This window comes from Mesoplodon mirus, assembly GCF_964341445.2.
Source record: "Mesoplodon mirus genome assembly, chromosome: 11".
Taxonomy (NCBI): domain Eukaryota; kingdom Metazoa; phylum Chordata; class Mammalia; order Artiodactyla; family Ziphiidae; genus Mesoplodon; species Mesoplodon mirus.
In genome coordinates this window covers 57,486,139-57,502,509 of record NC_138987.1, presented here as the reverse complement: position 1 = coordinate 57,502,509, position 16,371 = coordinate 57,486,139, and the positions used below count along the sequence as shown (strand labels likewise).

General features: G+C 45.0%; 1 protein-coding gene across 4 annotated transcripts in view; it reads right to left on the bottom strand.

Annotated features, from left to right (window-relative positions):
* The window catches only part of SLC4A8 (solute carrier family 4 member 8), a 75,304-nt gene that overhangs the window by 12,966 nt on the left and 45,967 nt on the right, over positions 1-16,371 (bottom strand). For 3 of the 4 annotated variants that reach the window (XM_082635175.1, XM_082635174.1, XM_082635173.1), the window contains exons 15-19: positions 8,514-8,619; positions 7,764-7,925; positions 4,571-4,684; positions 2,041-2,202; positions 901-1,152 (exon numbers count right to left, since the gene is read on the bottom strand). In XM_082635175.1, the coding sequence (XP_082491301.1) occupies positions 901-1,152; positions 2,041-2,202; positions 4,571-4,684; positions 7,764-7,925; positions 8,514-8,619 (796 nt within the window). The remainder of the gene's footprint in view (positions 1-900; positions 1,153-2,040; positions 2,203-4,570; positions 4,685-7,763; positions 7,926-8,513; positions 8,620-16,371) is intronic. The other variant, XM_082635176.1, reaches the window with a different exon arrangement.

Here is a 16,371-nt window from a genome sequence, read left to right as displayed (position 1 = left end):
TGACCACTGCCCACCCCTTACAAAATCACTTCCTCCTTCATACAGCCTTCTCCCTCTTAAATGCTATCACTCTCCACACAGATGGTCAAGTCAGAAACCTAGCAGGCATTTTGATGTTTCCATTTTCCTCACCCCATTCCATATCCAGTTGACCAGCAAGACCTTTGGATCTCCTCCAAGATATCTATGCATCCCTACTACCAACTTCCTCATCCAAGCCACCATCCTCTCTCACCTGTAATAGACTCACTGGTCTCTCTGCCTCTATTTTTCCTCAACCCTAAACACTTATTCTCTAGATATCAGCCAGAGAGATCTTTTTAAAATACTAAGTGGATCATGTCCCTCTCCTGTTAAAACCCTTCAAAGGCTCCCTTTACCAGTGTCAGCGAGGCCCTGCATGATCTGCCCCTGCCCACTCCTCAATCTCATCTCAATGCTCTTGCCTTAACTCAACACCCTTGAGCCCAGGTATCTCCTAGAACACATATCACTATTTCCCACCTCAGGGCCTGTCTAGACTGCTTTTCTCCCCTCCCCCATGCCCTCTCCCACCATCCATGGCATGGCTGGCTCCATCTCATCTTAAATACCATCTCCTTAGAGAGGCCTTCTCCGACCACAGTAACTAAAACACCTCCCCTTAATTCTCTATAGTATCACAGAGAGTACCATATATTTCCTTTTATCGCACATCATATTCTGTAATTACCGTGTTTGCTTTCTTAACTGACTTTCTTAACTACATCTTATCTGTCTTATCCCACTAGAATAAATTCCTTCAGGGCAGGTATTCGTATGTGTATCTGTTTGCCGTAGTGCTGTATTCCCAGCACCTAACAGAATTCCTGGCACAAATCAGGCACTCAATATTTACCTAATGAATGAACGAACGGTTACCTTTAATATAGCTGTCATGAAGACTGAGCAGCCCATCAGCACAAAGATCATAAGGCCGGTTACTCTCTGTTCTCGGATACCCAAGAATTTGGGCTGTTCTCCAGGGGCGGAGCACTCAGATTCCAGTTTGAGGCTGTTCACATGTGTGATGGACAGGACAGTTGCAGCCACAAACCAGGGCAGGCCCATGATGGAGCAGACACCCAGCATGATGGCCACCATCAGCAGGTCCAGGTGGTAGCCACACCCTTTCTGTGGGGAAACAGAGTCTCCGTCACCATCAGTGGGCTGGCTGTAGTGGGACATAGGACAGGGAGCTAAGAGTCTCAGGCCCAAAGCAGGAAGGAGTGTATGGATAAGAAGGAAGGGGTCCAGAGATTCCAGCAGAGTCTTCCAGCCCCTCCTGGTTTGGAGGCAACAGAGAAGAAAGAGAAACCTTAGCTGGTCTTACACATGCCAATATCCGATTTTTATTCAAGTGCCCCCAGCTCTCACCCTGAGTCTCACATATGCAAAGATCCATCCTTTCTTGGCAGAGTAAGCAGAGACCAAGCCACATCTTGACCATTCTAGAGGGTAGACCCTACAGGAGTCGGAGATAAACAGGTTCCTACAAACACTCCCCATTCCTTGCCAAATATGGATGCTGCCTACTCTAGGGAAGAAAGGAATAGAGATGAGGCATGATGCCTCTCAATAATAAATGTACTGGCACCAACCCTACCTCCTAGAATCCTTGGGCTCAAGGTTCACTCTGGAAACCTCAATAATGGACATCAGTGAGAGAATACCTGTTTCTAGGAAACAGTGGCCCAAGCCCTGACCTGAACATCAGGAACGTAAGCCCGACCCAGACCATGTGGCTACATGGGGACCACCAGGAATTCTGCCCACCAACCTTGGAGTAGTGGACTCCAAGCTTCCTTCACATCATACAATCATGCTCTACCCTAGTTTCATCTCCAAACCAATCTTTGTCATTAATGGAGGGACTGGAAACCCCTGGAAACCCCATATGAGCTCCTTCCACGACTGATTTTATCCAGGTTCTACAGTTCCTGACCTAAACAGGCTTACCCTAAATTTTAAAAAAATATAATAGGCTGCCATTATTAGTCCTAGGTCAGAACTTCTTGTTACCTTGAGTTTGTGTTCCTTCCTGTTAATGATGACAGCTGTGATCTGCTGGTCCATGAATATCAAGATAGTGCAGAGAAGAGCTGGGATAATTGCAGCTATCACAGTCCACCAGGGATTGGGGCCAATGGGACTAATAATCCACCCTCGATCATCCCGTGTTGGCTAAAGGGAAAAAACCAAGATTTTTGTATTTTAAGTTAACTATAGTCATTAGGGCAAAACAGATCAAACTGAATCACAACAACCGCAATTCTTTTTATTCCTGAATGAGAATCCTTTAAAAAAAAAAAAAAAGCATGAAACACAGGAAATCTATGGCCTTGTTCCAAATCCCCTTTTGAAAGACTGAGTCCCCAACTGTCAACTTCTTATGGAATATTCATTACTACTTCACTTCCTTCCCCTACTCTCCAAACCCCTGTGTACAGAAAAAGTGACTTTATCTCAACATTAGCCCAAGTAAAATATAATTAACAACAAAATCTGTTGTCAAAAAAGAATTTAACAACTTCCAAAGACAAATATAAATAACTGATTATCCTCCTCACTGCTCCCCTCCAGAAGCCGTATAAGGTATGTCCACAGAACAAATGAAGGCAATGTAGAGCCAGTTACATGGAATTTCAGGGGATTGGTCCAAGGACCTCCTCCCATCAGCAGTGCAACAGGGGTCCAGGCACTAGAGACTTGAGAAAGGAGCCCAAGACTGCTGAACTTGGGGACTTGTATGATCTAGGACCCTCTCCGATGTCCCTGTAAGACCACTGTTCATAAACCTTATTTGGGTGTTCGTAAAATTCCTAAACTCTCCTAGATATCAAAAAAATGCTAAGGTAATCTGAGGAAGAAAAGTGCACTTTGTTTGACGAGTAGTGATGGAGGATAAAAGGCCAGGGGTACAAATTGGCCCAGAATTCACCAAAACTCAATGAACAAAGCAAAGACTATCACACCCAAAGTATTTGGTTCCATATTGGTAATGACTCTGGGATTCAAAGACTCTTCAGTAATGTCACCAAGTCCCAAATTATGAATAGCTTAGGTTCTGAAAGTTTACAGAATCTGTGTTTCCTTAGTAACAATGTTCTAAGTGGTAGTTAAATTGTTAGGTCAACACAAAAACTTATTAAACCCTGACTGACATTACCCCATCAGTAATAGTACTAGCCTTCAGATTGGGTCTTGGTCACTGGGGGCCATGTGGTGTAACAGGGAAGAGAAGAAGGAAGAAAATTTCTTCTCTGCTTCCTGAAAGTGAGGCCTGCCAATGAGCAACACTTTCTTTGACATTCTCCCATTTCCCCTCTCGTCTCTCCTACCTCCCAGAGGCCTTCTTCCCAGATGTCCCAGAAATTCAGTGCCTTCTGACTATCTTAAGCCTACCCATCAGGAAACATTTCCAGGGACTTCTTAATGCTCCCAGATTAGTTATTTTTACACAAAATCCATTCCTCCCGCAGGGTCAACCTCAGCCAGGTATTAGAGAAAAAGCTGACTGCACTCATTCACACAAAGGTGAGAATGACATATTCTAGGACGTATATATTTTTAAAGAGGGTGTTTTTTAATCCATCAATTTCTAACTGGTGGCCTTTCAGTGAATTTAACAAAATAAAATTTAAAATTTTCAAGCAATATGGAAAAAGGTATTTTTAACCAGGCCTACTTCAGAGAGAGAGAGAGAGAGAAAGGGAAGACGAAGGCCAACTGTGCCGGGTGTTTACAAGATAACTACGTTCCGGCTCCCTCCTCCTCCCCAGCCTCCTCCATTCTCTCCTCTCCTGGCTCCTCTCTGGTCCCTGAGGACGCCCAGGTTTTCTCTCCTCTCCACCCTGTGGGGACCTACGGAACTGAGCTCAGCTCTTCCATCTTCTCAGTTTACTCAGTTAGTGCCCCCAAATTGAAATACATTTGGAGTCCCCATGTTTTGATCATTTGTTTTACTTTTTTCTATTGGTTTTTGGATAAACAGTATAGATTATAGAGAGATATACAAACAATGAATTAGGGTTGAAGAGATGTCACGATTACTCTGGTGGGGGCCCTAGACTGAGAATGAAGCTCCTGGGCCAGCTCATCTCCTCATAGGGCAAAATTCTTGAGGGGCGGGACCAAGGCCTACAAAGAGCCTTTTCATCCTTCCTGATACCCTTATACAGCTGATGCTCAGTGAAATGCTGTAACCAGACTTGTTCCAGAGACCCATATTTCCACAGTCTCTGGTATATATTTATGTAAATACACATATTCCATTGTTTTAAATCTTCACATATTAAAAACAATAAGTAGCATTAATGAAAATAAATAATACTTTTCACTCATTAAACAACGTTAGATGTTCTGACTTTTCTGACTTGAACTCAGCCAAGCCTGAGGAGTTTGCTTTTCTGAATGATGAGGCATGAGAGCAACGTTCAGATTTAGAGGACTAAAAAATTCATGATCAGGATGGGGAAAGGCCTCTGAAATAACTTGGGACCAGATTCTATGAAACTATGTAAGGGCATCAAGTACCCTGAGATCTGTTTACCTTGAACACACTGGGAACTTGAAGCTTTGGTGATGGGATTCCAATCAAAAAATCAACAATCACCATTGTGAAGATAGTGAGGAAAACAGCAAAGTCACTCACCGTGGAGCGGACCTGGCACAAGAAAGGATTGGAGACGTGTTTCAGTAGGTTAACTACGATAGAGAAGACTCAGGTGTTGTAAAAGGCTTAAACATCCTCAGAAGAATGCTTTAATTTTATGGTCCAAATTAATACAAGCATTTTTAAACAACAAGACAGTGTTAACATGCCCAAATTCATCCCCGAAGTGTGGATAGAACGGGGGAGAATGAATCCTCTGACAAACCCTACCGGAACCCACTCCAAACTCTGAGGAGTTCTGTTCAGAACATCTAGGCCAAGAATTTAGAGAATAGTTCTGAGAACTTGGGATAAGATTTCCTGGGACCAGCAAGGTCCAGCTGTGCCAGCCAAGAACCTCACAGCAGCACCACTCCTCTTCTCTCTCAGACCCAACATCAAGTCCATCTGCAAGTCCTGTTGGCTCTGCCTTCAGCTCATGCCCAGAATCTGAGCCCTTCTCACCACCCCCATGGCTCCCACCCAGATCAAAGGCACCAGCAACTCTTGTCTCTATAGCTGCAGCAGACTCCTAGCCCTGCCTCTGTTCTTATTTAAAGCTGCTGGAGGGACTTCCCCGGTGGCGCAGTGCTTAAGAATCCGCCTGCCAATGCAGGGGACATGGGTTCGAGCCCTGGTCCGGGAAGATCCCACATGCCGCGGGGCAACTAAGCCCGTGCACCACAACTACTGAGCCTGCGCTCTGGAGCCTGTGAGCCACAACTACTGAGCCCGTGCGCCACAACTACTGAAGCCTGCACGCCTAGAGCCTGCTCTCCACAACTAGAGAAAGCCCACGCGCAGCAACGAAGACCCAACGCAGCCAAAAATAAATACATTTTAAAAAATTAATTAATGAAAAAAAAAATAAAGCCACTGGAGTGATCATTTAAAACACAAGTCAGATCACATCACTCCTCTACCCAAACCCTGAAATGGCTCCTCATTTCACTGAGTTAAAAAACCCAGAGCTCGGGCTTCCCTGGTGGCGCAGTGGTTGCGGGTCCGCCTGTCGGTGCAGGGGACGCGGGTTCGTGCCCCAGTCCGGGAGGATCCCACGTGCCGCGGAGTGGCTGGGCCCGTGGGCCATGGCCGCTGAGCCTGCGCGTCTGGAGCCTGTGCTCCGCAATGGGAGAGGCCACAACAGTGAGAGGCCCGCATACCACAAAAAAAAAACAAAAAAAAAAACCCAGAGCTCTTCTTGGCCCGTGAGGCCCGCATGCACTGGCAGCTTTACTGCTCTGACCCAGCTCCCAACGCTCCCTGGCTCACTCACTCTGCTCCAGCCACACAGACCTCCTTGCTCTTTCTTACTCACGCCAGACTCACTCCCACCTCAGGGCCTTTATACTTGCTCATCCCTCTGCCTCAACTGCTTTCCCTCCAGGTAACCCTGTGGGTAGCTCCCTCTTTTACGTTCACTCAAATATCACCTTCCCCATCGGATCTTCTCTGATGCTCCTCCTTAAAACTGGTCACCACCCTCCATCCCAGCACTTCCTACGCTCCTTTCCGACTTTATTTTTCTCCATAGCACTTATCACCATTTTGTCCCTTAGGGGACTGACTCTCCCACTCTACAATTTAGTGTAGCTTTAATAAAATACAATGCCCCTCAAATGCCCAGTGCCCACCTTAATCTGAACTTCCAACGAGACAGAACCGAATATATCTTAGCCCCATGTAACAACACTGCACCTTCATCTGACTTTGCTTTCCTTTGAAACCTGAGGTTTCCAGCTCCCTTTCCCTGGTTTTGTTAGCTCTCCTCTGAATGTTACATAAATTCTCTGAAAAGGTAGCTGCCCCACCATGAAGCCCAGCCTGACCAGCCTGGGGCCCGGGCCCTTCTCTCCTCTGAACTCCTATGGCCCTGATGGCATCTAACTATTGACTGCTGTCTCCTATGGGCGTGGTTGCTTCATGGGTTTCCCTTTCCTATCTGATGGCAGGGACCATACATGTTTTAAAATCATGTAAAGCTTTATTGAGATACAATTCACATGTTTTACAGTTTGTTTTATTATTTATTATTTTTTTATCGAAGGATAGTTGATTTACAATGTTTCAGGTGTACAGCAAAGTGATTCAGTTCCATATATATATTCTTTTTCAGATCCTTTTCCGTTATAGATTATTACAAGATATGGAGTAGATTTCCCTGGGCTCTACAGTAGGTCTTTGTTGTTTTATCTATTTTGTATATAGTAGTGTGTATGTTACAGAGATCATATTTTAAACTTCTTCTGCATCCCCCGTAGCGCTCGACCCAGACCTGAGCAAGTAGTCAATACACAGCTGCCACTTGTTCACAATTTGTCCACACCGGAAACACGCCCCAGAACTTATTCCATATGCGCCTCCCTTAACCACTGTGTAGGTTGACTGACGTCTGACACTGTGTTTTCGTCGTGAACGTGTGCACAGTAAATGCCTCAGCCACTGAGCCCTCACCCATTCACACATCCTGCTCTGCAAAGGCGCCCAACTGAAGACTCGCACACGCAGAAAAACCGCCATTTCCTCCTGATCTATCTCCTCCTCAAAGCAAACACCCCTTTAGCCACTCTACGCTTGGCCTCTACTTCCACCCTGCCAAAACCAGTCACGACACAAATAATGCCATCTGCGTCAGGGAGAGACAGCTGAGGCTTCAAACCGTCATGCAGACCAAGTCAGTGAGTTCATAAGCTATTGCCAGAGTCATCCAGGGAGGAGACTCTGGGGTCCCCTACACATCCCAAGCAATCATCCCAATTTACTATCTTTAGGAGCCAGCTCCAGCTACTGCTCGCGACCTGCCCCAGCACGCTGAAAATGAGACTTATCACTCTTAGAGAACACGATTACCACCTTAAACTCACCTGACACTTTTCAATCAAAACCTCTTAAGTATTAACCCCTCATCCCACACCACACGTCTATGAAAGAGGCTGCTGGACACAGGAAGAAGAGAAGGCCACGGCCTCCAAAATCAGGTCATTTGGAGCTCGGCGCCTGCCAATCTACTCACAAGCACCATGGAGGCCTAGCACAGGCTCTGTTATATTAGAAGTCTAACACGAAAGAAATGCAAGAGCGTGCTACCTACTCTGGTTGGGAAATAGCGGCTTGTCTTAAATGTCTTCAAGGTGCTGGAGAGGATGAAGGTGGTGAAGAAGAGAATGCAGGACCAAAAGAGCACATCGGGAGTATAGGGTCCATGGTGGCCACACACAGAGCCTGTGAACTCTCCATGCATCTCTTGGCACTCCTGAAGGAACAGGCATTCTGGGTGATGAAAGGCAGGCACGAGGGAGGAAATAGCTGCTGGGTCCACCAGCACAGTCATCCCATGGTTGCTGGGAAGCTCAGGCTGCCTGCAGCATCTACTTGCCCTCCATGTAGTCGTGGGGCTCTTGCTTGCAGGTAGAGTAACTCTTTAGAGTCCTAACTAAAACACTTTTGTAAAGGAAACCAAACTGTCTCAAGAAAACACGAGGTTCTAGGAGGGCCCTAGCAATCTGTATTATTTTTATTACAGAGGACTTCCAAACTTGCATGTTCTTTGAGCCCCACAAAACCTGGATGTGCCCCCTACCCTCTCTGATTTCATCCACCCACATCCTGAGTGCAGGGTCACTGGGTGGGATCGTGTGGGAGAGAAGAGAGAGGTAGTCCTCCTTTCCCTTTATGCAGAGAGAATTTTAAAGGGGAAAGGAGAGTCAGTAAGAATAGTTTAAAAAAAGCTTTATTTCTGTAAATGCCAGAGCTTGCTGAAGGGCTACCCCACTTCTACCTAGAAGGTCCCCTTAAACCTGGTGGTCACAAGACTGAGCCGCCTGGCAGCGCCCAGACTTACACTAACAGTCAGGTTGGCCCAGTGGACTTCTGTTGTCACGATGTTGTGGTCCTTCCAGTACTGTAAGGTGTGATTGTTTGGATTCTCTGGGAGAGTACACCTGCAGCTGAGGGGAGAAGAAAAAAGATTCCTAAGGGAAATAGCCAAGTATTCAATTAAAGATTTCTAATCATGACAGGGCTACAGGCACTGCCAAAGCCCACATTATTTCTCCTTTGCCCACTTCAGATCCCTGAGGTTGGTCCTATTCATTGAGACCCAGCCACACCCTGATTTTTCAGTCAACCATTACTAAAACTGGGCTCAAATCGGCATGTGGGTCTTGGGTTAAATTGTGCTGACAACCAAGTTTGGCATGTGATGTCGTAGTTTCCTTGCTTAGTTTCTATCTCTTAGGCTCTTCCTATGAAATTCACTCTACATAGCAAGGAGGACTGGATATGACGTTCAGCTCTCAACAGCGTCCCCAAGTCTAAGTATCTTGCTCCTTAAACCTGCATCACATTCTTGCTCTAAAAATCAGAGCCTCTTGGAATTATGACAGAAGCTACATTATCCCTGGTAATATCCCACTATCTTGACCATTCCCTGGCTTCCCCCAACCTCACCTTGCATCCAAACCAGAGCAGACCAGACCTGTCCCACTGGCCACCATGTTGCTTCCCAGTCCCAGCATGCTTCACTCCTGAACTGCCTCCCAGTATACTCAACTGATACAACCATTCCCACCAACTTTGTTTCATCTCTGATTTTAATGAGCATGCCTTCTAAGGATATAGCATCACAGAATTAAAATTCAAAAAGATCTCAATAGGCAATAACAATAGGAGGAAATCAACAAAATGAAAATAGGGAAAGCCATAAAGTCCTACATTTAGGTATAAAAAAATCAATTCCAAACTTGGAAACAAGAAAGATGTCCTTCAGTAGGTGAATGGATGTACTGTAGTACATCTAGACAATGGACTATTACTCAGTGCAAAAAAGAAGTGAGCTATCAAGCCACGGAAAGACATAGAAGACCTTTAAGTGCGTATTACGAAGAGAATGAAGCCAATCTGAAAAGCCTACATACTGTTTCATCACAACTATATGACATTGTGGAAAAGGCAAAACTATGGGGTAAAAAGATCAGTGGTTGCCAGGGGTTGGGGTGATGGGGGGGGATAAATATGAAGAGCACAGAGGATTTTTAGGGCAGGGAAACTATTCTGTAGGATACTATAGTGGCAGATATGTCATTACACATTTGTCAAAATCCACAGAATGTACAATGCCAAGAGTGAACCCTAATGTAAACTCTGGACTTTGGGTAATAATGATGTGTCATTGACTGCAACAAACATGCCACTCTGGTGAGGTATGTTGACAGTGGGGGAGGCTGTGCGTGTGTGCACAGTGGGTGTGTGGGAACTCTGTACTTTCGGCTCAATTCTGCTGTGATTCTAAAACTTGCTCTTAAAAAATTAAGTCTATTTAGGGACTTGCCTGGTGGCGCAGTGGTTAAGAATCCGCCTGCCAATGCAGGGGACACGGGTTCGAGCCCTGGTCTGGGAAGATCCCACATGCCGCGGAGCAACTAAGCCTGTGCGTCACAACTACTGAGCCTGTGCTCTAGCGCCTGTGAGCCGCAACTACTGAGCCCACGCACCACAACTAATGAAGCCCGTGCACCTAGAGCCCATGCTCTGCAACAAGAGAAGTCACCCCAATGAGATACCTGCGCACCGCAACGAAGAGTAGCCCCTGCTCGCCGCAACTAGAGAAAGCCCGCGCCCAGCAATTAAGACCCAACACAGCGAGGAGGAGCTTCAAGATGGCAGAAGAGTAAGACACGGAGATCACCTTCCTCCCCACAGATACATCAGAAATACATCTACACGTGGAACAACTCCTACAGAACACCTACTGAACGCTGGCAGAAGACCTCAGACCTCCCAAAAGGCAAGAAACTCCCCACGTACCTGGATAGGACAAAAGAAAAAAGAAAAAAACAGAGACAAAAGAAATAGAGACAGAGCTGAACCAGTGGGAGGGAGCCGTGAAGGAGGAAAGGTCTCCACACACTAGGAAACCCCTTCGCGGGCGGAGACTGCGGGTGGTGGAGGGGGGGAAGCTTCGGAGCCGCGGAGGAGAGCACAGCCACAAGGGTGCGGAGGGCAAAGCGGAGAGATTCCCGCACAGAGGGTTGGTGCCGACCAGCACTCACCAGCCCGAGAGGCTTGTCTGCTCACCCGCCGGGGCGGGTGGGGCTGGGAGCTGAGGCTCGGGCTTCGGAGGTCGGATCCCAGAGAGAGGTCTGGGGTTGGCGGCGTGAACACAGCCTGAAGGGGGCTAGTGCACCACGGCTGGCTGGGAGGAAGTCTGGGAAAATGTCTGGACCTGCCTAACAGGCAAGAGACATTTTCCTGCCTCTTTGTTTCCTGGTGCGCAAGGAGAGGGGATTAAGAGCGCTGCTTAAAGGAGCTCCAGAGACGGGCGCGACCCGCGGCTAACAGCGCGGACCCCAGAGACGGGCATGAGACGCTGCTGCCACCAAGAAGCCTGTGTGCGAGCACAGGCCACTATCCACACCTCCCCTCCCGGGAGCCTGTGCAGCCCGTCACTGCCGGGGTCCCGTGATCCAGGGACAACTTCCCCGGGAGAGCGCACGGCGCGCCTCAGGCTGGTGCAACGTCCCGCCGGCCTCTGCCTCCGCAGGCTCGCCCCGCATCCGTACCCCTCCCTCCCCACGGCCTGAGTGAGCCAGAGACCCCGAATCAGCTGCTCCTTTAACCCCATCCTGTCTGAGCAAAGAAGAGACGCCCTCAGGCGACCTACATGCAGAGGCGGGGCCAAATCCAAAGCTGAACCCCAGCAGCTGTGGGAACAAAGAGAAAGGGAAATCTCTCCCAGCAGCCTCAGGAGTAGCGGATTAAATCTCCACAGTCAACTTGATGTACCCTGCATCTGTGGAATACCTGAATAGACAACAAATCATCCCAAATTGAGGAGGTGGACTTTGGGAGCAATGATATATATATATATTTTTTTTTTTCCCCCTTTTTCTCTTTTTGTTAGTGTGTATGCGTATGCTTCTGTGTGTGATTTTGTCTGTATAGCTTTGCCTTTACCATTTGTCCTAGGGTTCTGTCTGGCCATTTTTTTGTTTGTTTTTGTTTTTTGTTTTTAGTATAGTTTTCAGCACTTGTTATCATTGGTGAATTTGTTTTTTCATTTGGTTGTTCTTTTTCTTTTTTTTTAATCACTTAAGAATTTTTTTTAATAATTATTTTTTGATTTTTATTTTAATAACTATTTTATTTTATCTTTTTCTTTCTTTCTTTTCTCTTTTTTTTTTTCTGCGGTACATGGGACTCTCACTTGTGAGAGGCCTCTCCCATTGCGGAGCACAGGCTCCGGACACGCAGGCTCAGCGGCCATGGCTCACGGGCTTAGCCGCTCCGTAGCATGTGGGATCTTCCCGGACCGGAGCACGAACCTGTGTCCCCTGCATTGGCAGGTGGACTCTCAACCACTGCGCCACCAGGGAAGCCCATCTTTTCTCCCTTTTATTCTGAGCCCTGTGGATGAAAGGCTCTTGGTGCTCTGGCCAGGAGTCAGGGCTGCGCCTCTAAGGTGGGAGAGCCAAGTTCAGGACATTGGTCCACAAGAGACCTCCCAGCTCCATGTAATATCAAACGGCGCAAATCTCCCAGAGATCTCCATCTCAACACCAAGACCCAGTTTCACTCAACGACCAGCAAGCTATAGTGCTGGACACCCAATGCCAAACAACTAGCAAGACAGGAACACAACCCCACCCACTAGCAGAGAGGCTGCCTAAAATCATAATAAGGTCACAGACACCCCAAAACACACCATCAGACGTGGACCTGCCCACCAGAAAGACAAGATCCAGCCTCATCGACCAGAACACATGCACTACTCCCCTCCACCGGGAAGCCTACACAACCCACTGAACCAACCTTAGCCACTGGGGGCAGACACCAAAAACAAGGGGAACTACGAACCTGCAGCCTGCGAAAAGGAGACCCCAAACACAGTAAGTTAAGCAAAATGAGAAGACAGAGAAACACACAGCAGATGAAGGAGCAAGGTAAAAACCCAACAGAACTAACAAATGAAGAGGAAATAGGCAGTCTCCCTGAAAAAGAATTCAGAATAATGATGGTAAAGGTGATCCAAAATCTTGGAAATAGAATGGAGAAAATACAAGAAACGTTTAACAAGGACCTAGAAGAACTAAAGAGCAAACAAACAGTGATGAACAACACAATAAATGAAATTAAAAATTCTCTAGAAGGGATCAATATTAGAATAACTGAGGCAGAAGAACGGATAAGTGACCTGGAAGATAAAATAGTGGAAATAACTACTGCAGAGCAGAATAAAGAAAAAAGAATGAAAAGAACTGAGGACAGTCTCAGAGACCTCTGGGACAATATTAAATGCACGAACATTTGAATTATAGGGGTCCCAGAAGAAGAAGAGAAAAAGAAAGGGACTGAGAAAATATTTGAAGAGATTATAGTTGAAAACTTCCCTATTATGGGAAAGGAAATAGTTAATCAAGTCCAGGAAGCACAGAGAGTCCCATACAGGATAAATCCAAGGAGAAACACGCCAAGACACATATTAATCAAACTATCAAAAATTAAATACAAAGAAAACATATTAAAAGCAGCAAGGGAAAAACAACAAATAACACACAAGGGAATCCCCATAAGGTTAACAGCTGATCTTTCAGCAGAAACTCTGCAAGCCAGAAGGGAGTGGCAGGATATATTTAAAGTGATGAAAGGGAAAAACTTACAACCAAGATTACTCTATCCAGCAAGGATTTCATTCAGATTTGATGGAGAAATTAAAACCTTTACAGACAAGCAAAAGTTAAGAGAATTCAGCACCACCAAACCAGCTTTACAACAAATGCTAAAGGAACTTCTCTAGGCAGGAAACACAACAGAAGGAAAAGACCTACAATAACAAACCCAAAACAATTAAGAAAATGGTAATAGGAACATACATATCGATAATTACCTTAAATGTAAATGGCTTAAATGCTCCAACCAAAAGACACAGACTGGCTGAATGGATACAAAAACAAGACCCGTATACATGCTGTCTACAAGAGACTCACTTCAGACTTAGAGACACATACAGACTGAAAGTGAGGGGATGGAACAAGATATTCCATGCAAACGGAAATCAAAAGAAAGCTGGGGTAGCAATTCTCATTCAGACAAAATAGACTTTAAAACAAAGACTATAACAAGAGACAAAGAAGGACACTACATAATGATCAAGGGATCAATCCAAGAAGAAAATATAACAATTGTAAATATTTATGCACCCAACATAGGAGCACCTCAGTATATAAGGCAAATACTAACAGCCATAAAAGGGGAAATCGACAGTAACACAGTCATAACAGGGGACTTTAACACCCCACTTTCACCAATGGACAGATCATCCAAAATGAAAATAAGTAAGGAAACACAAGCTTTAAATGATACATTAAACAATATGGACTTAATTGATATTTATAGGACATTCCATCCCAAAACAACAGAATACACTTTCTTCTCAAGTGCTGATGGAACATTCTCCATGATAAATCATATCTTGGGTCACAAATCAAGCCTTGGTAAATTTAAGAAAATTGAAATCGTATCAAGTATCTTTTCTGACCACAACGCTATGAGACTAGATATCAATTACAGGAAAAATATCTGTAAAAAATACAAACACATGGAGGGTAAACAATACACTACTTAATAACCAAGACATCACTGAAGAAATCAAAGAGGAAATTAAAAAATACCTAGAAACACGGGCTTCCCTGGTGGCGCAGTGGTTGAGAGTCCACCTGCCGATGCAGGGGACACGGGTTCGTGCCCCAGTCTGGGAGGATCCCACGTGCCACGGAGTGGCTGGGCCCGTGGGCCATGGCCGCTGAGCCTGCGCGTCCGGAGCCTGTGCTCCGCAACGGGAGAGGCCACAACAGTGAGAGGCCCACGTACCGGAAAAAAAAAAAAAAAAATCTACAAGCAATAAATGCTGGAGAGGGTGTGGAGAGAAGGAAACCCTCATACACTGTTGGTGGGAATGTAAATTGATACAGCCACTATGGAGAACAGCATGGAGGTTCCTTAAAAACTAAAAATAGAACCACCATACAACCCAGCAATCCCACTACTGGACATATACCCCGAGAAAACCATAATTCAAAAAGAGTCATGTCCCACAATGTTCATTGCAGCTCTATTTACAACAGCCAGGACTTGGAAGCAACCTAAGTGTCCATTGACAGATGACTGGATAAAGAAGATGTGGCACATATATACAATGGAATATTACTCAGCCATAAAACAAAATGAAATTGAGTTATTTGTAGTGAGGTGGATGGACCTAGAGTCTGTCATACAGAGTGAAGTAAGTCAGAAAGAGAAAAACAAATACCGTATGCTAACACATATATATGGAATCTTAAAAAAAAAAAAAAAAGGTCATGAAGAACCTAGGGGCTAGACGGGAATAAAGAGAATAAAGACGCAGACCTACTAGAGAATGGACTTGAGGACGCGGGGAGGGGGAAGGGTAAGCTGGGACAAAGTGAGAGAGTGGTAGTGTATATATGGACATATATACACTACCAAATGTAAAATAGATAGCTAGTGGGAAGCAGTCGCATAGCACAGGGAGATCAGCTCAGTGCTTTGTGACCAGCTAGAAGGGTGGGATAGGGAGGGAGATGCAAGAGCAAGGAGATATGGGGATATATGTATATGTATAATTGATTCACTTTGTTATAAAGCAGAAACTAACACACCACTGTAAAGCAATTATACTCCAATAAAAATGTTAAAAACAAAACCAATGCAGCCTAAATAAATAAATAAATAAATTTATTTTTTTAAAAAAAATTAAGTCTATTTAAAAAATCAGTTCCACACATATTAACATAAAATCACTTGAAGAGTTGGGGAGTTCTAGCTTCATATCAGCTCTATATGAATCGACAGTGGAATGCAATGGAAATATAAGAAAAATACCATCTTGAGCTTTATTAACAAAGAACTACAGTATCCAGATTCAAAGTCTACTCAGTCCAGAGCTGGTCACTTTTGTCTGTCTTCTCCCACTAGAATATAGCCTCATGAGGGTAGATCCTTTGTCTGTCATGTTCACCGTTATGTTTCCAGAGCCTAAACAGTGCCTGGCACATAGTAGGTGCTCAACAAATATTTGTTAAATGAATAAATGAATGATTAAAAAAGGTCAAAGAATGAACCTTACTCCAATGCCAATGGGCAATCCAGAACTCTAATGCCAATCAGCAATCCACTAGGCTTCAAAGATTATACTCCCTAATGGTGATTATTCTGTAATAAAATCATTTTTAAATTCTAATGCATGTTTTATGAGTCCTGATTTTTAAAGGGTGAATGAAAGGATAGCTAGAATCTAGAAAAGTGTATCTGTGGCTGGCTGGCAGGCACTTCCATGCAGTGTGCCTTCTGCTCAGGCAGTTTCAGATTGACATTGTTCACTTCACAACCAGACCTTCCACATCAGAATGGTACAGCCAGAAGGAGGGAACTTGATGTTCAAAGCTAAAGGATGAGGAGAATTCTATTTAGTCATAATTTGGAGAAGACTATTCCAGAGAAGAAATGTTTATAGGACCAGACTCTCCTAGAGGGTTGAAAACACAGCCAAATACTATGTCCCTTTTCCAACTGATCCAAACCATATTGAATAACTGAAGAAAATACAATCTCTTGAGTTGAAATCTAGGTAAGTAAGTAGATTTCTAGATCTTTAGCATACAGAGTAAGAGACCTGTGGCTCT